The sequence below is a fragment of the Babylonia areolata genome, chromosome 1 (assembly GCF_041734735.1).
Source record: "Babylonia areolata isolate BAREFJ2019XMU chromosome 1, ASM4173473v1, whole genome shotgun sequence".
Lineage (NCBI taxonomy): Eukaryota > Metazoa > Mollusca > Gastropoda > Neogastropoda > Buccinidae > Babylonia > Babylonia areolata.
The window spans coordinates 81,216,174-81,237,918 of NC_134876.1; the positions used below are offsets into that span (position 1 = coordinate 81,216,174).

Genomic DNA, 21,745 nt, shown 5'->3' on the forward strand with positions numbered 1-21,745 from the left:
CACCTAAAATGGGTTACCGTGACAATATCTACTTACGACAATATCATTTCATCCATGCACAAAAATTGCCGGTAAAATAGGTGCCATAATTTAGGATGCTAAAATAGGACTTTACTCTCTGGACCTAACACTTGGGACAATTTCAGTCCCTCTTTCGTTTGGCATTTAAAAATAAACAACAACATATCTTTAAAACTTCGCTTTGGAAGTGAAGGGAGTAGATAGGTCTACCAATGCGAAACAAGCGAAACGTTCTCCATTGACTCCTCAGTTTTTCTGGACTCTCTAACTGTCTGAAAATAGCAGTCAAAATAGCTGTGTGTGTGTGCTTGTGTGTGCGTGCATGCGTGCGCGCGCGCGCGCGCGTGTGTGTGCATCAGTGCGTGCGTGTGTGTGTGTGTGTTGGGAAGGATGTAATGACTGCCACGTTCTTGTTCACCTCAGTTTTACGTCGTGTTATCTGTCTGGTTGAGTACCGGACACAATGCATCACTGTCACTATTCGGTTTGACTAAAAAAAAAAAAAGAAAAGAAAAGAAAAACAACCAAAATACAACACGTGTCTGTGTCATCAGTCTTCTCTGTCACGTTTTATGACTGACATGTGACCTCAGTCTGGACCCGAACATCAGTGTGTGTGTGTGTGTGTGTGTGTGTGTGTGTGTGTGTGTGCATGTGTGTGTGTGTGCGTGTGTGTGCGTGAGCGCTTGCTTATGCATGTGTGTGGGAGGAAGGGGGTGGGTTGGGAGATCGGGAGTGGAGGTTGACGTAGGGAGTGGGCGAGACATGTTCTGTGGTTTGAGACGCTGCCCCATAGATGGACAAGACATGGTGTGACAAGACTCCATTTAATATGCAATGTCATCAATCTCTCTGATTTTTTAAAATATTTTTTTATATTGTTGTTTGTATGTCTACCTTTCGTCACCCATTTCGAAATTTTTTTATAGGCTACTTTATTGCCCGTAGCCAATCAATGGTATAGTGACCTATATTATTAAAAAGTTTTACTAGTTGGTTAAAGTGTTTCCTATTATTGGTTATGATCTATTTTGTTGTTACTCGTTGCATTGTTTCTTGTCGTGTGAACTTTATCAGACGTACTTTCTACCGCCCTTTCTTTTCTCTTTCTTGTTATATATCGCAAGAATGTGCATCCACGTTAAATAAAAGATTCAATCTTTCATTCATTCGTTCTTTTCTTCTCGTTTCTTTTTTTTTCTAGTTAAAAGTATATGTGATCATATTCACTGGACAGTTTTCAATATAATAGGCTAAAGATCTGGGAGGCTGGGGGGTTCGGGGGGTGGGGGGGAGAGAGAGAGAGAGAGAGAGTCACGCGATTCACCGTAGTATGATCTTATCGTATGCTTGGCCAAGTTGTATATACTTGCTGCGCCTTTCTTTTCTTGTAGATAACTGTCTTGCAGCATGCATAATTATTTCCCCGCCGGCTGTTCTTCAGATATACTCTTTCCCCTGCTCTTATTCTTGCAGCTCCTCCTCACTGCTCTTTTGTTGTTTTCCTCTAGATGTCCTTTCTCCTCTTTAGATATCTTTTCACATATTAGAATGGTGCGTTCATGTTCACGATGACAAAAATGATGATGATCATGACAAAGCAATAACTCACTTCCTATTTTAGTATCCTAAATTTTCGTGCATAGTGTTTGAAGCGATATTATATTAATGTTGTGACCCATTTCATGTCATGGTTTTCCACTATGTTTTTAAGGTTGTTTCCTTCATTTTGATAAAGATTCATTCGCACAAAATGCGAAGCCATCTTGCCAGATCCATAAAATCGTCTGCAGTTCACTCAGTTTGTACCAATCAGAGATCGAGCCGCTCGATCTCTTCGATTTTATAGCATGACCGTTTATGAGTCCTTTCGCGTCGGTTCTAAGCGTAAATTTTGATTTCAAGTATGGATTTTACGCTAATGGCATTTGTCACATGCATGCATGGTGAAACGTCCTGTTGAAAAAATTCGCTAGTTTTGTAATATATACATATGAGGAATGACATTTTGCGCGTAATCGATCCATCCAAAAAATATTTTTTTAAAGGCATAATATGATGCGAAATGACCCACATCATGAACACGAAACGATACTTGTCTCATGCCGCCATCTTTTTGTTTACCATTCCATGATTTACAGGGCTCAAAACAGAAAGGGTGGCCCTCTGATTAGCATGAACTGACTGAATGCGTCGTCGCAGACGATATTTCGGACTTGGCAAGAAGGATGCACGTCAGTTTAGCAACTAATTCTGTATCAAAATGAAGTACAATAACCCTCAAAACAGTATCGAAAACCACTAAAAAATGGTTTACATCTAAGCTTACTGATTAGCTAATGGTGATATCGTTTTACCTATGCGCAAAACTTCCGTTAAAAAAGGTCCCAGAATTTAGAATACCGAAACAGGACTTCGCATTGGTCCCAGAATTTAGGGAACTAAAACAGGAAATTACAGTACACTACTCACTACAATACAGTTCCAGCCCAGATAGTCGGCCGGACAGCAGTTGCCTCTTATGCTGTTCTGACAGTCATAGAGTCCGACTGACGTACACGATAGATTGATTGATATGGATACTGATATAGCGCCTGTCCTCGGTCTGAGACCAAGCTCTAAGCGATTTACAAACACGGGGTCATTTGCACAAAAGGCTGCCTACCTGGGTAGAGCCGACTGACGGATACCATTGGGCGCTTATCATTCGTTTCCGATGTCATTCAATCAGATTCAGACATGAAACATTTTTACGTGTTTGGCCTTTTTTTTAATTTTTTTTTTATTTACGTGTAGGCTGCCATACTGTTTTCGGGGGTGTGCATGCTGGGTATGTTCTCGTTTCCATAACCCACCGAACGCTTCAATGGAATACAGGATCTTTAAAGTGCGTATTTGATCATCTGCGTGCGTATACACACGGAGAGGGTACAGGCACTAGCAGGTCTGTACATATGTTGACCTGGGAGATCGGAAAAATCTCCAGCCTTTTCCCACCAGGGGCCGTTACCGAGATTCGAACCCGGGACCCTCAGATTGAAAAGTCCAACGCTTTAACCACTCGGCTATTAAGGACACCAAAACAGGACTTCGCATAGGTCCCAGAATTTAGGGTGCCTGAACAGGAAATTAATATTACTAGCCCAGATAGTCAGTCGGCTGCCAGACAGCATTTGCCTCCAGATGTAAGCATCCGAAAATCATTAAACTGTTTTACCGGCAATTTTTGTACATGAATGAAACGATATTGCCATTAGTAAATGTTGTAACCTATTTTCAGTGGATTTCGACTCTTATTTTCTACATTATTTTACTCAATTTTGATGTGGATTCAGTCACTAATGTCCCACCTCCACCTCTCTTTTTTTTTTCTTCTTTTTTTTCCCCCCGTGTTTGGTCCCACAGACCATGAAAATGTAACCCGCAATAGGTACAATAATTTAGAACGCTAAAATAGGACAATACCCTGATTTTATAGTGGGACTGACTTTCTGAAGTCTAGGAATGAAGTAGCTGGGTGAATCGACAAGAAAGGAGTTACGATAATCCAGAAGGGACTTCGCATAGGTCCCAGAATTTAGGGTACTTAAACAGGAAATTACAATACATTAGCCACTGTAATACAGTTCTAGACCAGGTAGTCGGCTGTACAGCAGTTGCCTCCTATGCTGTTCTGATAGTTACAGTCGGACTGACGTACACTATTGATTGATATGGATACTTATATAATCTTCGGTCTGAGACCAAGCTCTAAGCGCTTTGCAATCACGGGGTCATTTCTACTACCGGCTGCTTACCTGGGTAGAACCGACTGACGGCTGCCACTGGGCGCTCATCATTCGTTTCCTGTGTCATTCAATCAGATTTCAGGCACGCACACATAGACACTCAGACAGACATGTAACATTTTTACGTGTATGACCGTTTAGTTTTTATTTACCCCTCCATGTAGGCAGCCATACTCCGTTTTCGAGGGTTGGTATGCGGGGTTTGGGGGTCGGGGTGGAGGGCGGAGTATGCTGGGTATGTTCTTGTTTCCATGATGTTCGTCCTTCGGATTCGAAGATGACCATGGCATAAAAAATCAGATGGAAGATCGGTGGCTGTGGGTCCGGAGGTGACTGATGAGGCCAATCCGGCCCGTTTCCATGACCCACAGAACGCTGACATAGATTTCAGGATCTTTAACGTGCGTATTTGATCTTCTTGCGCGTGCGTATATATACACACACGAAGGGGGCTCAGGCACAAGCGGTAAGTATCAGTAGTATCAGTATCAGTAGCTCAAGGAGGCGTCACTGCGTTCGGACAAATCCATATACGCTACACCACATCTGCCAAGCAGATGCCTGACCAGCAGCGTAACCCAACACGCTTAGTCAGGCCATGAGAATTTTTTTTTAATAAAAAAATAAAATAAAATAAATGAAAATAGATAAATAAATAAATAAAATAAAATAATTGAAAATAAAATAAAATAAAATAAAATAATAAAATAACAAAACAAAACAAGCAAACAAACAAACAAAAAAGATAAATGAATAAAATAAAAAATAAATAAATAAATAATAGATAAATACATAAAAAAGAACTACTACTACTAATAATAATAATATTTATAAGGCGTAAAAACTTGATGAAGTCAACTGTAAGCGTACAAAAAAAAAAAAAAAAAAAAAAAGCGGTAAGGTCCACACATTATTATGTTGACATACACGACTGCCTTAGCTTACGAAAACTGAAACCCCGACACTGAACTGCAGAAGGAGAGCCTATTGGGGGAGGACACATACAACCGGCTGGTGGAGATCCGGGTGGAGCACGAGCGGCTGGGTGCGGAGGACGCCAAGTACGGGCAGCGGTCCACGCGCCGCCCTTCCGACACGGACAGGGTCAACATCAGCGAGGAGCTGACCCGCACCGCCATGTGGAACCAGCTCCGCAGCCACAGCGGCACCAGGCTGGAGGGGGACGACCCGGGCAGGTGTGTTGCTGTTGGGGCGTAGTGTGTTATTGCTGTTGTTGTTGTTGTTGGCTGTAGTGCGTTACTGGTGTTGTTGTTGTTGTCATTGTTGTTGGCTGTAGTGCGTTACTGGTGTTGTTGTTGTTGACTGTAGTGTGTTATTGGTGCGTTTGTTGTTGTCATTGTTGTTGGCTGTAGTGCGTTACTGGTGTTGTTGTTGTTGACTGTAGTGTGTTATTGGTGCTGTTGTTGTTGTCATTGTTGTTGGCTGTAGTGCGTTACTGGTGTTGTTGTTGTTGACTGTAGTGTGTTATTGGTGCGTTTGTTGTTGTCATTGTTGTTGGCTGTAGTGCGTTACTGGTGTTATTGCTGTTGTTGTTGTTGTTGGCTGTAGTGCGTTACTGGTGTTGTTGTTGTTGACTGTAGTGTGTTATTGGTGCTGTTGTTGTTGTTGTTGGCTGTAGTGCGTTACTGGTGGTGTTGTTGTTGTTGTTGACTAGTGTGTTATTGGTGCGTTTGTTGTTGTCATTGTTGTTGGCTGTAGTGCGTTACTGGTGGTGTTGTTGTTGTTGTTGTTGACTAGTGTGTTATTGGTGCGTTTGTTGTTGTCATTGTGTGTTGGCTGTAGTGCGTTACTGGTGTTGTTGTTGTTGTTGTTGACTAGTGTGTTATTGGTGCGTTTGTTGTTGTCATTGTTGTTGGCTGTAGTGCGTTACTGGTGGTGGTGTTGTTGTTGTTGTTGACTAGTGTGTTATTGGTGCGTTTGTTGTTGTCATTGTTGTTGGCTGTAGTGTGTTATTGGTGCGTTTGTTGTCATTGTTGTTGGCTGTAGTGTGTTATTCGTGCGTTTGTTGTTGTCATTGTTGTTGGCTGTAGTGCGTTACTAGTGTTGTTGTTGTTGTTGTTGACTAGTGTGTATTGGTGCGTTTGTTGTTGTCATTGTTGTTGGCTGTAGTGCGTTACTGGTGTTGTTGTTGTTGACTGTAGTGTGTTATTGGTGCGTTTGTTGTTGTCATTGTTGTTGGCTGTAGTGCGTTACTGGTGTTGTTGTTGTTGACTGTAGTGTGTTATTGGTGCGTTTGTTGTTGTCATTGTTGTTGGCTGTAGTGCGTTACTGGTGTTGTTGTTGTTGACTAGTGTGTTATTGGTGCTGTTGTTGTTGTCATTGTTGTTGGCTGTAGTGCGTTACTGGTGTTGTTGTTGACTGTAGTGTGTTATTGGTGCTGTTGTTGTTGTCATTGTTGTTGGCTGTAGTGCGTTACTGGTGGTGTTGTTGTTGACTAGTGTGTTATTGGTGCGTTTGTTGTTGTCATTGTTGTTGGCTGTAGTGCGTTACTGGTGTTGTTGTTGTTGTTGTTGACTAGTGTGTTATTGGTGCGTTTGTTGTTGTCATTGTGTGTTGGCTGTAGTGCGTTACTGGTGTTGTTGTTGTTGACTAGTGTGTTATTGGTGCGTTTGTTGTCATTGTTGTTGGCTGTAGTGTGTTATTCGTGCGTTTGTTGTTGTCATTGTTGTTGGCTGTAGTGCGTTACTGGTGTTGTTGTTGACTGTAGTGTGTTATTGGTGCTGTTGTTGTTGTCATTGTTGTTGACTGTAGTGCGTTATTGGTGTTGTTGTTGTCGTTGGCTGTAGTGCGTTATTGGTGTTGTTGGCTGTAGTGCGTTATTGGTGTTGTTGTTGTTGGCTGTAGTGCGTTATTGGTGTTGTTGTCGTTGGCTGTAGTGCGTTATTGGTGTTGTTGTTGTCGTTGGCTGTAGTGCATTATTGGTGTTGTTGTTGGCTGTAGTGCGTTATTGGTGTTGTTGTTGGCTGTAGTGCGTTATTGGTGTTTTTGTTGTTGGCTGTAGTGCGTTATTGGTGTTTTTGTTGTTGGCTGTAGTGCATTACTGGTGTTTTTGTTGTTGGCTATAGTGCGTTATTGGTGTTGTTGTTGTTGGCTGTAGTGCGTTATTGGTGGTGTTGTTGTTGGCTGTAGTGTGTTATTGGTGTTGTTGTTGTTGTTGGCTGTAGTGTGTTATTGGTGTTGTTGTTGTTATTGGTTGTAGTGTGTTATTGGTGTTGTTGTTGTTGTTGGCTGTAGTGCGTTATTGGTGTTGTTGGCTGTAGTGCGTTATTGGTGTTGTTGTCGTTGGCTGTAGTGTGTTATTGGTGTTGTTGTTGTTGTTGGCTGTAGCGTGTTACTGGTGTTGTTGTAGTTGTTGGCTGTAGCGTGTTACTGGTGTTGTTGTCATTGTTGTTTGCTGTAGTGCGTTACTGGTGTTGTTGTTGTTGTTGTTGACTAGTGTGTTATTGGTGCGTTTGTTGTTGTCATTGTGTGTTGGCTGTAGTGCGTTACTGGTGTTGTTGTTGTTGACTAGTGTGTTATTGGTGCGTTTGTTGTTGTCATTGTTGTTGGCTGTAGTGTGTTATTCGTGCGTTTGTTGTTGTCATTGTTGTTGGCTGTAGTGCGTTACTGGTGTTGTTGTTGACTGTAGTGTGTTATTGGTGCTGTTGTTGTTGTCATTGTTGTTGACTGTAGTGCGTTATTGGTGTTGTTGTTGTCGTTGGCTGTAGTGCGTTATTGGTGTTGTTGGCTGTAGTGCGTTATTGGTGTTGTTGTTGTTGGCTGTAGTGCGTTATTGGTGTTGTTGTCGTTGGCTGTAGTGCGTTATTGGTGTTGTTGTTGTCGTTGGCTGTAGTGCATTATTGGTGTTGTTGTTGGCTGTAGTGCGTTATTGGTGTTTTTGTTGTTGGCTGTAGTGCGTTATTGGTGTTTTTGTTGTTGGCTGTAGTGCATTACTGGTGTTTTTGTTGTTGGCTATAGTGCGTTATTGGTGTTGTTGTTGTTGTTGTTGGCTGTAGTGCGTTATTGGTGGTGTTGTTGTTGGCTGTAGTGTGTTATTGGTGTTGTTGTTGTTGTTGGCTGTAGTGTGTTATTGGTGTTGTTGTTGTTGGCTGTAGTGCGTTATTGTTGTCGTTGGCTGTAGTGTGTTATTGGTGTTGTTGTTGTTGTTGGCTGTAGCGTGTTACTGGTGTTGTTGTTGTTGTTGGCTGTAGCGTGTTACTGGTGTTGTTGTTGTTGTTGGCTGTAGCGTGTTACTGGTGTTGTTGTTGTTGTTGGCTGTAGCGTGTTATAGGTGTTGTAGTTGTTGTTGGCTGTAGTGCGTTACTGGTGTTGTTGTTGGCTGTAGTGTGTTACTGGTGTTGTTGTTGTTGTTGGTTGTAGTGTGTTATTGGTGGTGTTGTTGTCGTTGGCTGTAGTGCATTATTGGTGTTGGTGTTGTTGTTGGCTGTAGTGCGTTATTAGTGTTGTTGTTGTCGTTGGCTGTAGTGCATTATTGGTGTTGGTGTTGTTGTTGGCTGTAGTGTGTTATTGGTGTTGTTGTTGTTGACTGTTGTGTGTTATTGGTGGTGGTGTTGTTGACTGTTGTGTGTTATTGGTGCTGTTCTTGCTATTGGCCGTAGCGTGTTACAGATGTTGTTGCTGTTGACTGTAGTGTGTTACAGGTGTTGGTGCTATTGACTGTAGTGTGTTATTGGTGTGTTTGTTGTTGTTGGCTGTAATGCATTGTTGGTGTTGTCATTGTTGTTAGCTGTCATGTGTTATTGATGTTGTTATTGGCTGTAGTGCGTTATTGGTGTCATTGTTGTTGTCGTCGTTGGTTGCATTGTGTTATAGGGGTTGTTGTTGTTGCTGTTTTTGTCGCTGGTTGAAGTGCGTTAAGCGCGTTGGGTTACGCTGATGGTCAGGCATCTGTTCAGGAGATGTGGTGTAGTGTATATGGCTTTGTCCGAACGCAGTGACACCTGCTTGAGTAATAGAACTGAACTGTAGTATGTTATTGGTGTTCTCATTATTGCTGTTGTTGTCGTTGGCTGTAGTGCGTTATTGGTGTTGTTGTTGTCGTTGGCTGTAGTGTGTTATTGGTGTTGTTGTTGTTGTTGGCTGTAGTGCATTATTGGTGGTGTTGTTGTCGTTGGCTGTAGTGTGTTATTGGTGTTGTTGTTGTCGTTGACTGTAGTGTGTTATTGGTGTTGTTGTCATTGTTGTTGGCTGTAGTACGTTATTGGTGTTGTTGGCTGTAGTACATTATTGGTGTTGTTTGCTGTAGTGCGTTTTTGGTGTTGTTGTTGTTGTCGTTGGCTGTACTGCATTATTGGTGTTGGCTGTAGTGCATTATTTGTGTTATTGGTGTTGTTGGCTGTAGTGCGTTATTGGTGTTGTTGTCGTTGACTGTAGTATGTTTATTGGTGTTGCTGTTGTTGGCTGTAGTGTGTTATGGTGTTGTCGTTGGCTGTAGTGCATTATTATTGTTGTTGTTGGCTGTAGTGCGTTATTGGAGTTCTTGTTGTCGTTAGCTGTAGTGTGTTATTGGTGTTGGTGTTATTGTTGTTGGTTGTAGTGCATTATTGGTGGTGGTGTTGTTGTCGTCGTTAGCTGTATTGTCTTATTCGTGTTGTTCTTGTTGTCGTTGGCTGTAGTGCGCTATTGGTGTTGTTGTTGTCGTTGGCTGTAGTGTGTTATTGGTGTTGTTGTTGTTGTTGGCTGTAGTGCATTATTGATGTTGTTGTTGTTGTTGGCTGTAGTGTGTTATTAGTGTTGTTGTTGTTGTTGGCTGTAGTGCATTATTGGTGTTGGTGTTGTCGTTGACTGTAGTGTGTTATTGGTGTTGTTGTTGTCGTTGGTTGCAGTGCGTTATTGGTGTTGTTGTTGTCATTGTTGTTGGCTGTAGTACGTTATTGGTGTTGTTGGCTGTAGTACATTATTGGTGTTGTTGGCTGAAGTGCATTATTGGTGTTGTTTGTTGTTGTTGGCTGTACTGCATTATTGGTGTTGGCTGTAGTGCATTATTTGTGTTATTGGTGTTGTTGGCTGTAGTGCGTTATTGGTGTTGTTGTCGTTGACTGTAATATGTTATTGCTGTTGCTGTTGTTGGCTGTAGTGTGTTATGGTGTTGTCGTTGGCTGTAGTGCATTATTGTTGTTGTTGTTGGCTGTAGTGCGTTATTGGAGTTCTTGTTGTTGTTAGCTGTAGTGTGTTATTGGTGTTGGTGTTATTGTCGTTGGTTGTAGTGCATTATTGGTGGTGGTGTTGTTGTCGTCGTTAGCTGTAATATCTTATTCGTGTTGTTCTTGTTGTCGTTAGCTGTAGTGTGCTATTGGTGTTCTTGTTGTCGTTGGCTGTAGTGTGTTATTGGTGTTGGTGTTGTTGTTGGTTGTAATGTGTTATTGGTGTTGTTGTTGTCGGTTGTAGTGTGTTATTGGTGTTGGTGTTGTTGTTGGCTATAATGTGTTATTGGTGTTGTTGTTATTGGCTGTAGTGCATTATTAGTGTTGGTGTTGTCGTTGGCTGTGGTGCCTTATTGTTGTTGGTGTTGTCGTTGGCTGTGATGTGTTATTGGTGTTGGTGTTGTCGTTGGCTGTGGTGCGTTATTGTTGTTGGTGTTGTCATTGGCTGTGATGTGTTATTGTTGTTGGTGTTGTCGTTGGCTGTGATGCCTTATTGTTGTTGGTGTTGTCGTTGGCTGTGGTGCGTTATTGTTGTTGGTGTTGTCGTTGGCTGTGGTGCCTTATTGTTGTTGGTGTTGTTGTTGGCTGTGGTGCGTTATTGGTGTTGTTGCTGTTCTTGTTCATGGTGGTGGTGTTAATGTACTGATGGCAGTTAGTATTCAGCTTGTTGCTGTCTGGTTTCAAGTTGACTGCCACCCAGTTTTCACTAGACTGTTGATCGTCAAATTTTTACCCAACTGCTTTCCGATTTCTGCCAATAACTGTCATCGAACATTATCTTTTGATGCTAATGATCGATACATTTCCCAAATTAACTTTTGTAAAATTTGCAAACAACTACCTTGCAGACTCTCTTGATTTCTGCCTGCAACTGTGACTTTTTTTCTTCTTTTTTTTTAAAGACATTTTTGCAGTCTTTGTAATGGCTTCCAACAGTTAAGTGCTGTGCAGTTTCCTTTTCACCCCTGTCATTGCTGAACAGAAGCAAAGTAACTTGACATTGCCATGATGTTACACAGGTCAGAGAAGCGGAGGCGCAGCAAGGACAAGAGCAACGGAGTGGACAACAGCAGAGACGCTCAGAAGGACACACAGAAGTCTGCTGCCTTCTATCTGCAGGATGACGTGGATGACCATGACGCCAGGGCCTGAACGTCATCATCATCATCACAGACACACACACATTAACTACAGAATGACGTGGATCACGATGACACCAAGGCATGGCTGTCATCATCTTCACAGACACACACCATGTCAACCATTGAATGAGGTGGATGCCTATGACACACAGGACCTTGAGATCAATTACAGACACACACCACATCAACCATAGGATGAGGTGGGTGACCATGACACACAGGGCCTTGACGTCATCATCACAGACATACACGACATCAGCCATAGGATGAGGTGGGTGACCATGACACACAGGACTTGAACATCATTACAGACATACACCACATCAGCCATAGGATGACGTGGATGACCATGACACACAGGTCATTGACGTCATAGACACTCACCACATCATAGGATGAGGTAGATGACCATGACATCAGGGCCTGAACGTCATTACAGACACACACATCAGCCACATGGTGAGGTGGATGACTATGACACACACGACCTTGACGTCACCATCACATTTCTTAATTCTGAGACATCATCATCACAGACAATCACATCACATCAGCCATAGGATGAGGTAGATGACCATGACACCAGGACTTGAACGTCATCACAGACATACACCACATCAGCCATAGGATGAGGTGGATGACCATGACACACAGGACCTTGATGTCATCATCACAGACATACACCACATCAGCCATAGGATACCATGACATCAGGGCTTGAACGCCATCATTACAGACATACACCACACCAACCATTAGCAGGATGTACACTATCTACTGAGTGGTGCAGAGTGATGAACAATGCCAGGTTGAATTTCCTTCGTATTTCTGTATCATAGGATGTATAAATGTGTGCTCACAGTTTCTTCCTGTTCGTTTCTCTGTATTTTCGAGGTTAATATTTCCGAGTTTGTGTGATATGCTGGATGTCTAACAATATGGTATATATCAGATAATTATCCAAAAGAGATTTTTCAAAAATTCATTCAAATAACATTAATTCTGAGTTAAAGTAATTTTTGAATGGTACAGGAAGTTGCACTATCATGATGTACAAATCATGCTGTACAGACCCTCTGAGATTTCAGTAGTGCCAGGAAGTGCTGCTTGTTTAAACAGGCATGCATTATACAGTTGCCATTTATTGTTAGATTAACTAATGTTGGTGTTGACCAAAGGTATGAACTCGCATGCCTTATTTTCTTTGATTTGAACAGAAAATGTAAGTTTTAAGTTTTACAAAACCACTAAATGCTAAGATTATAAAAAGATGTAGAATGTTGTTTGTACGATCAATCACTGCTCGAGTCTGTCATTTGTAAAAACAGTATTTTCTGACTGATCCTTGAACTGTACTGTAATGGAGTTGTGTAAGAAATTACAATGTATAATATATACTTTTCTTTCCATCTTTCCCTTCAGTGGATTCCTCCTTCAAAGATAATGAAAATTTCAAAATCTAATTGGGAGTGCTTTTCTTTATGCAGCAGTGCCACTTAAAAAAAACACACTTCTACTTACAAAATTAAGTTTATCTTTAAGAAATTGAAGTTAATTTGTTCGCTGTTTTATCTATTCAGTACTGTTCACTCCTATAGCCTTAATGTTAGCACACCCTATAGAGAATGTTCCACGCTTGTGTGATGACATTCATTCATTCTATCCATTTTGGGTCCCAGTTTTTTGGTGTTTTTTTTTTTTATCAGTTCTCCAAGGGATGATTTAGATAAACAAAATTTTACAAATAATGGAATCAGAACAGACACAATTGAACACCATGGAAGCTATCCAGCAGCAGTGTGGGTGTGGCAGTGTATGGTGGGATTCAGAACCAAAAATGTGCCACTGAAGCTGGAAGATGGAGTCGTTAAACATGTACATATACATATATATTCTGAGGATAATACATATATATATACATATTCTAAGGATAATTTATACATTTTCTTGCACTTCAAGGAAATTTGGACAATGTGAGAGAAACATAAACGACAGTTACAGGTCAGTAGTTCACCCAGAGAATTTCTGTTAACAGACTGACCAAGATTGGCAGGACAACATCTTTTAAGAGGTTTAAGATACTGCTTTCCCTTGTATCAGGTATTGCAATGTCACATCACTGTGATCACTGTAGATCAACCCTGTGTGTGTGTGTGTGTGTCTGTGTATGCATGCCTGTGTATTCATGTTTATATCTATGTGTACTGTAAATGTCTGTGGGCAGCTGTGTGTTTTTGTTAAGATGATAGTACAAGCACACATATGCATGAGTGTGTGTGTGTGTGTGTGTGTGTGTGTGTGTGTGTGTTCATGTACACATGCATGTCCAAATGCATCATCTAATATTACTTTGTCACTGGCATATTTCTTTTCAGAGTTTACTCCACTGTATTTGTGATTACTAAAACTTACATTATGTATAAAATAATCATGATTACAAACATTTCACATCATGTATAATATGATCATGATTACAAACATCCCATGTGATCTAAGCATGAGATAATGTGTACTGATGATTTTGACATTGCTTTTGTTATTGTGGGTGAACAAAATACCCTTTTGTGGTGCATCACATTTTAGAATTATCATATTTGAAAATTTTGTTGTTTGTATCTTATCTGTGATGGAAATAGCTGCAGTGAGCAAACACACACAAAAATGTTGCACAACACAGGAGTCGACCCCTGCCAGTGTTTATACTTGTGGGTCATGGTGATGTACGAGTGATTAAGATGAATTTGGTTATTTGAAACTCTTGTATGATGATAGAAGTATCGCCAATGAGAAAACCAACACAAATTTACGTGCAGTGCTTCATACACAACTTCACACCAATGTGTGCATTGGCCAAAGTTAATCACAAGGGCTTAGTATGTGAGAGTGTGAATGTTTGTGTTAATGATATATCAGGTAGCAAATGTTTGTGAATGTATGAATGTGTGACTGAGAGAGAGAAAGCCCAGCAGTATTCTTAAGACCAACATAATTATCAGCTTGAATATTTCACTGAAATATTAATTGTCAAATCATCTAAAAAGAAAAACACCTTTCACATGATCAAAGTTGTTAGGTCTGTATGACTTTGTTGGAAACATATTCTGTCAAATTATTTCATAGTTAATCTTAAAACTAGAACTGTTTGAGGATAACTGTTTTGGAAGCACATTGTTTGCACTGTTTTTTAGGGGTGGTGGTGGATTTTTTTGTATGTGTGGGGTAGGGGTGGGGGGTTATTCTGTCAAGACTTGTATGTTGTAGACAGCTTAATCAGATCTGTTATTCACCCAGTACCTTAATGTGATATATTTGTACAGTCACTGCATTTTACTGTTATCATTTATATGTTCATATCATTCTTTTTTTTTCAGTTCTGCTTCCTTTATTAACCATGATGTGAGAAATTGAGATGGGGTAGATTAGAGTATATGGTTAACCACAACACAATGTTTAAAAAAAAAAGAAAAAAAAGAAAGAAATGAAAACAGACAAACAAGAAATTACAAATGTAAAACAAGATACAAGTAATTATTTTTTGCTGAAGTCTAAGATGAAACATTAATTTCCATGTATTAAAATGCATTAGTGGAATATCAGTTTTTCACAATAAACAGATGAATAAGTGTTCTTTGCAATCAACTGATTTTATTTGCAATCGACTGATTTTATTGTAACAGATGGATGGTACTCAATTTACCCATGTTCGTATACACATTATACCAGGGGTGTACTGTCATTATACAGGTTCTCACAGGAATCGTTTTCAACCAGTGATAACTTATATGTCAACTGGTATCAGTATGTTAAATGGAAGATTAACAAACAACTTAGCTCTTTGGCTGTGTCACTTGAAAAAAGGAACTGTGTAAGCTATAGTCTCTGCAGGCTATCAATACACGATATACGTTTAACCCAGTTCAGAATAAGGGTCCAGTTTTATTCCCTTTTGGTCATACATTGAATGTCTTATTGGTCTATCTTTTACCCTTTAATTTGATATTGTTTTAAGATCTCCAATACTTAAAAAAAAAAAAAAAAGTATATCAACAGAACTTTTAAATCCATTACAGAGCATACTTGTCTTCATGACTTGCCTTTTTCAGTTTATCAGTGATCACAAAACATGTCTTTTAGTTGCTGAAAACTGCCAGATCTGAATATATCAGCCAAAGGAAAAACTGAAAAAAGAAGCAAAATGCCTGGAAATGAACAGGATATGTAGGCTGTTTGTTACTTTATTCTTTGCACAAGTCATCTCCTGTGCTAGATGTGTTTCTGGACGTGTGTGTTCATGCATGCATATGTATGCGTATATATGTGTGTGTGTACCTGATTTTGAAAAATTCCCCACACCCAACATGACTGCATTTATTGACCTTTTCTTTTCAGATATCACATTTACACACTACTGCAAATACAAAGGGAAGAGAAAAAACAAAACAGGAAACACAATACAATATTTATTTCTTTGTGACTGTACTTTTATTCAGTATGATATATTCATAGAGATTTAAAAGTTGAAAACAAAAACATCCCTCTGTAACAATCACAAATCAAAACATACACATAAGGGCTTATTATGTATAATCAGGTCAAAATTTGGTCTCTAAAAAACTCATAACTTCTTTCAAAATGTTATGAAAGCACAAGCAAAATATCTAAAAAAAAAAATTTTTCAAAAAGATGCAAAGAGTAATCATAAATGAAAGTACTCATAAAGACAGGTACAAATATACTGCAAAACACACCCACCTAATTTGAAACACAGCAGATAATAATTCTTCCATCTATATATTTTCATATGTACACATAACATTTTCAACATAAGCTTGTGGGGAGGGAGAAGGAACAGAGAGAGAGAGAGACAAGAGCAACACTCATCACAATTTCACCTTTTTTTTTTTTTTTTTTTGCTTAGATCTCTGTAACATATTGTATCACACATACACACATTATGCACACTTTATCTTTCAATATTGAAAACATTTCAGCAATTATTGATGCTCAACACGAGCTGGTCACCAACACCTGATAAAAGCTTTCAAAGACAACAGAAACACTACAAGGACCATTGTGAACTGTGCCCTCTGTCAGCCTATCTTACTTTCATGGTGGGTTGCCTCATGATTCACTGCACAAAAAGACTGTACGGAAATGTTGTAATGGCATTTTATCCTCCCCAAGTGTTCCACGCAACTTTTTGGAATGGCAGGGAGGGATCAGAATGCCATGTCAGTGCCCATTTTCTTCCATGTTCTCAAGTAAAACAAAAATACAGACACATTTACCTTTCCAGTCTCTGAAAGATAAAAGAAACATTTTTCTTTCTAGCCTATCAATCCACACACACACACACACCACACGTGGAGTGAGGGAGTTATTGAAAATAGACCACATTCTTTTCAATGTTTATCAACAATTACTGACAACGCTGAACCAAGAGTGTGTGTGTGTGTGTGTGTGTGAATGCATGCACATGTTGAGTAAAGTAGGATAGAAAGCTGATCTTTCAGTGAAATATTTTCTCAAATGAATAAAGGTACAAATAACCATGAACAAGTCACCACAAGGATGGGAAGCAGTCTGGTGCATAAAACTAATGCACTGCATTTGGTTTTGTGTGTGTGTGTGTCTATATCTATATATATATACTGTTTTGTTGGACAGCTGAAGTTGGAAATGAATCAGCATAAAACTGTCTGCTCTTCAAAAACATGGTGAGAGCAGACAGCAGAATGAGGAACACTTGGGGTTTTTTTGTGTTGTGGGGGTGTGTGTTTTTTTTCGTTTTTTCTTTTCTGTTTTAGTGGCACACACATTTAGTGACAGCAAGGAGAGAAGGACAAAGGGTGGAAGTACTTAATTCTGAAGGGAAAACTAATGGGAGAATCTGTCCTCTTTTTTTTTCTTAGCTTAATATATCCTTCTGCTTGAAAAACGAAGAACGTCCCCCTGAAAAATGGTGTGTAGAGAAGAGAACTTTTCAAGCTCACTTCAATGAAGGTGACATGGCACAGGGACATCTGGCTGCTGAAATTTGATGATGATGAAGAGCAAGGTTATGCTTGTGGGCCACACCTGAAAATCTGTGAACCTATTTCTGTGCTCAGAATAGCTTTGCACCAAGTAAAAGAGAAAGAAAATCTTCAGCAATATTATTATGACCAGGTATTTCTTATGGTTTTAATCATTCATGCTTATCTGATGAATTTTAAGAAAAGATGGGGACAGATGAGATGAGAGCTACATATGGTACAGGAAGTCTTGAGCAATTCAGAGATAGAGAAATTGACGCTTTTGTGCCTTCTGTGACGGTATTTTCTGTTATTCGCAATAATAATTTTCAATTAAAAATCATTCTTTTGGTGTTTCAATATTAATGCTGCTATTATTTTTCCACATCAAAGCTCATACTGTCGTTGAAATTATCAACTGAATTATTAATGCTGCTACCAATATGGCCAACACATGAAAAATGAAAGTAATGTGCAGAAGTTTCTGAAAGTAAAAGATAATAATCTCCCTGACACCTTTTGACACAAGGGCTGTGGGACAAACTGAACAATGACCCACCACACACCAGCAACAATCACAGACATATCTCTTGGAACAATTCCCTGCTGAAGTGTTGCTGGAAAAGGAACGGATGGGACATATTTTCTTCCACAGAGGAGTACAGTCCATAAACCTTCAATGATCACAGTCAAATTTATCACTACTCCTTTGGTAAAAATACCGACTGGCAGAACAATAGAGACCAAACATAACAGTATCTGTTTAACAACAATGTGACATCAATGCCACACACCTTGTTGTCTCCTTTGGCAAAGAGTAGTAAGAAAGAGAAACAAATGGGGACCCAGATTATGGCACTGACACTGAAAACAACACGGCAGTATTATCCACTTAACTACGCTGATCACGGTTGAATCCCTTCTGTATTTCCTTTGGAAACAGTGGCTTACAACAGGAAAGAACAGCACTTTTTTCTTTACATGGCACTGGCAAGTTTAAACACCATAGCACTATTTCTGTCCTGAGGTACAGTTCTCAGACACAATAATAATTATCAAGCATATGAATTTCAAAGATACTGAGTTATCTTGCAGTTGTTTGTGTATACAGTGCACATGTACGTGTGGTTGTGGTTGAATGTACATGTGAGTATAAGTAAATGTGTTTGTGCTTTGTAAAATAGTGTGCTCTAGCAAGCATGTAACTGCAAATATTGTTTGTGCATGCTTGCATGTGTGTATGTGTGTGGCACATATCACTTCTGATCCAGCTCAAGCAAAACCATTTCACATCACTTAAGACCAATGCTAATGCTACAACTCTGCACCAAGTTTCAAAAAGGTAAGCATGCATCTGATTTTTTTTTTCACTCTGTTCCAAAACAATTGGTTTTTCTAACTGATGGTCCTCTGAGATACCTTCAGCCACTAATATGTACATCATATTTTACAATCCCACAGAACAAATAAAAATTCAAAGCATCCAAATATGCACAACAAACTACAAAGCAAATTTTAGACACTTTCACTTCACAATAAAACAAAAACACAACTCTCAAACATACTATGAAGACTAAACTGATTTGTATGATGTGTGAAGCTACAAATATACTCCTGTGCTGTTTGTTTACAGTGAAACAATTTTTACACTGGGAATTCTTGTTATTTTAAAAACCTGTGATGCAAGCCAAATCACTTAATTTACAGACCATATGTCTTCTCATACATTAATTTTTCAAGCTGATGATGTACTTCAGTTTTTTTAAAAAATGTAATAAGTGTGATTCCTCTTTCAACTGTTTTCAGTAAACTGTTATGCATTTCAACTGTCTTCAGTATAATGTTTTCGAAACATACCACTTCCGAACTCCATGCAACATGCAGTAACAGAGCTCTCCCCCAACCAACATGCCCTTTCCCTCCCCCCCCCCCCACTCTGTCCCCCATCCCGTTCCCCCAAACCAGTAGCAAGTTACCTCAGACTATATGAATATGTTGAAATTTTTTTTTTCTCAACCAAAGGCGTTTGAACACAATCTGCAGCCAGCACAACATAACTCATCCATCACTGTAGTTCAAGACATCAACATCAAACACAGGCTAGACAACAAACACCACATCATTTACCACTGAGCCAATACAGACAACGTTTACAAGGGATGTGATGAGGGGCCATGGTCGGTGATGACCACGCTTTTGTGCTAAACTGAAACAAGTTACATGCTGTTCCGTGGTCTCATGAAACAGAATGCGCATGAGACTGATGAGGGTGTTTCTGACACCACAACACAGAGGAGCAGGGGAGCCAGAGAACAGTGTCGCGCAGCGTCCGGAAGCTGTGAGCAGATCATCACACTCCACCACCACTACGCTCCACTGGGATGGCCTTGGCCCTCTCCTCGTTCAGTTGTGTCACCATGGCCAACCTGGAGTTGGTCACAGTGCCAATCTTCAAGGCATTCATCAGCTGGAAGAGAAGAAACAGTATTTCATATTACACACTCTTTCAAAGTTGTGAAAAAATAGTGTTGTGTTCATTCATAAAAACAATATGCTTTTCTGCTCCTTACAGTTATTGTTTTACTGCATTTCATAACCATATCAGCTGAGTCTGGTATTTTCAAATTATAAAAATCAATAAACTGAACAAGGAGATGCCCCTAAAATGGCATCTGGATGCCTAAATGGAAGACTGAAACCAGTGCCCCTGACAGAAATAAATGAACATTAAAAGCTGAGTTGTTGCCTATGAACACAGAGCCAGTGATAATGAGGCCAACTGAGTTCCACTGTTCATAACCAATACTTTTGGCTGCTTTAGTTTAAGTGGAAAATACTTTCACTATATCTAACTATCTATCATGCACATACTAAAAAAAAAAAAAAAAAAAAAATCAACTACACAAATCATCTGAAATCATAAATGATTATAATCATACCTTTTCATGGTGAAAATCATTATCTTGTAAATAAATTATATATATATATATATATATATATATTCATAGAATATGTATCATTTTTCTTTGATTTATCTTATGTCTGCTGACCACAATTCTGTGATACACACATATAACAGCACACTCTCTTCTCAGCATTACTATCACCCTATGCCTCTCCCCAAACTGGAGGATGGGGAAAAAAAGGAGTCCATAAATAAACTACACAAAAACCAGGCAAATTAACCAAATTACAAAAGTACAGTGAAAACCAGGAAAGATAAAAATAATGAAAACAACAAACAGAAAGAAAACAAAAAAAAAATGCAAATCAAGACCATTCTGAATGGAACAAACAATGGATGAGAATGCAATCATTAAAAACATGCACATGTTTAAACAGAGCTTGTGCAAGTTAACTTCATGTGGCTATAATCTGAGGCACAAAGGTCTGCTCAAATATATGCTAACTTATTCTGTCATCAATACTGCTGCAACAAAGCTATGTCTCTATCTCGCTTGACAATGAGTTATATTTTCTTTATAACTAGTTGTTTTTCAGACCAATGTTTCCAGTCAGCTTGTACTCAAAGTCACTGAACTTTGGATGCATCACGTGATCTGGAATTGAGAATGCAAATGAAATGGACGACAAGGCTAGAATGAGACTGCAAGAAATGCATCAATGATTATACCAAAATATTTGCTAGGGACTCGACTTCCGCTCACCGGAGAGATCGGACGTGTTTCCTTCGCTCTCCAGTTCAGTCGCCTTTTACAATATGAAGTGTTTTCACTGATGATTCTTTTCATCATGCGAGCGAGCAGTGTTACACTCCGAGCACAATAACGGATGTACAGTTTGTTTTGTTGTTGTTTTTTCCGATGAAGATTCCGTGACATTTAATGGATTCTGTGTGTCTGTGTGTTTTCTCTGCAATGGTGCTAGTTACAGTTGTGAAGCATGAGCAGTTCGGTGTCTAAATATTTTGCAAAGACTAGCCGGGGGAAAAGAAAGCCATCAAGTACTTCATCAGCAGCGAGTGACGATAGTCCAAGTCAAGAGAAAACAAAACAAGAAAAGAAGAAGCAAAAACAAGTAAGTGAGGGTGACACTGACAAAGATTTCAATATGACCCTTCAAGAGAAATTGGAAGAAATAAATAGGAAGTTAGAAGTTCTTACAAGTGCACAAGATGATATCAAACAAATTCGTATTGATATGGACAAAATCACTGCAAAGCTGACAGAGTTTCAGTTTCAGTTTCACTTTCTCAAGGAGGCGTCACTGCGTTCGGACAAATCCATACACGCTACACCACATCTGTTGAGCAGATGCCTGACCAGCAGCATAACCCAACGCGCTTAGTCAGGCCTTGAGTGCATGCTTACATATTTGTGTACCTATGAAAGTGGATTTCATTTTACGTAATTTCGCCAGAGGACAACACTCTCGTTGCCATGGGTTCTTTTTCAGTGCGCCAAGTGCGTGCTGCACAGAACAAGTAGATAAACTAGAAGGCGAAATTTTTGAGTTGAAAACAGATAATGATAGACTGAATAAAGACATGAAGACACTGAAAGAAGAAAATGTCAACTTACGGACTCAACTGATGCAACAACAGAAGGAGATCAGCAATCACAGACTGGCACAAAACGATATCGAACAACATGGGT

The 21,745-nt window shown here is 39.6% G+C and overlaps 2 protein-coding genes across 6 annotated transcripts in view; one reads left to right on the forward strand and one right to left on the reverse strand.

Annotated features, from left to right (window-relative positions):
• LOC143288112 (electroneutral sodium bicarbonate exchanger 1-like) overlaps positions 1 to 14,742 on the forward strand; it is an 84,213-nt gene extending 69,471 nt beyond the window's left edge. For 2 of the 3 annotated variants that reach the window (XM_076596410.1, XM_076596402.1), the window contains exons 22-23: positions 4,785 to 5,005; positions 10,993 to 14,742. In XM_076596410.1, the coding sequence (XP_076452525.1) occupies positions 4,785 to 5,005; positions 10,993 to 11,125 (354 nt within the window). In that variant the 3' untranslated portion in view covers positions 11,126 to 14,742. The remainder of the gene's footprint in view (positions 1 to 4,784; positions 5,006 to 10,992) is intronic. The other variant, XR_013056038.1, reaches the window with a different exon arrangement.
• A 2,024-nt stretch (positions 14,743 to 16,766) lies between these two features.
• LOC143288132 (glycerol-3-phosphate dehydrogenase, mitochondrial-like) overlaps positions 16,767 to 21,745 on the reverse strand; it is a 47,994-nt gene continuing 43,015 nt past the window's right edge. For all 3 annotated transcript variants that reach the window (XR_013056041.1, XM_076596434.1, XM_076596425.1), the window contains one exon: positions 16,767 to 19,596. Coding sequence is in view for 2 of the 3 variants with exons in the window: in XM_076596434.1 (XP_076452549.1) it covers positions 19,480 to 19,596 (117 nt within the window). In the remaining variant the exon portion in view is untranslated. The remainder of the gene's footprint in view (positions 19,597 to 21,745) is intronic.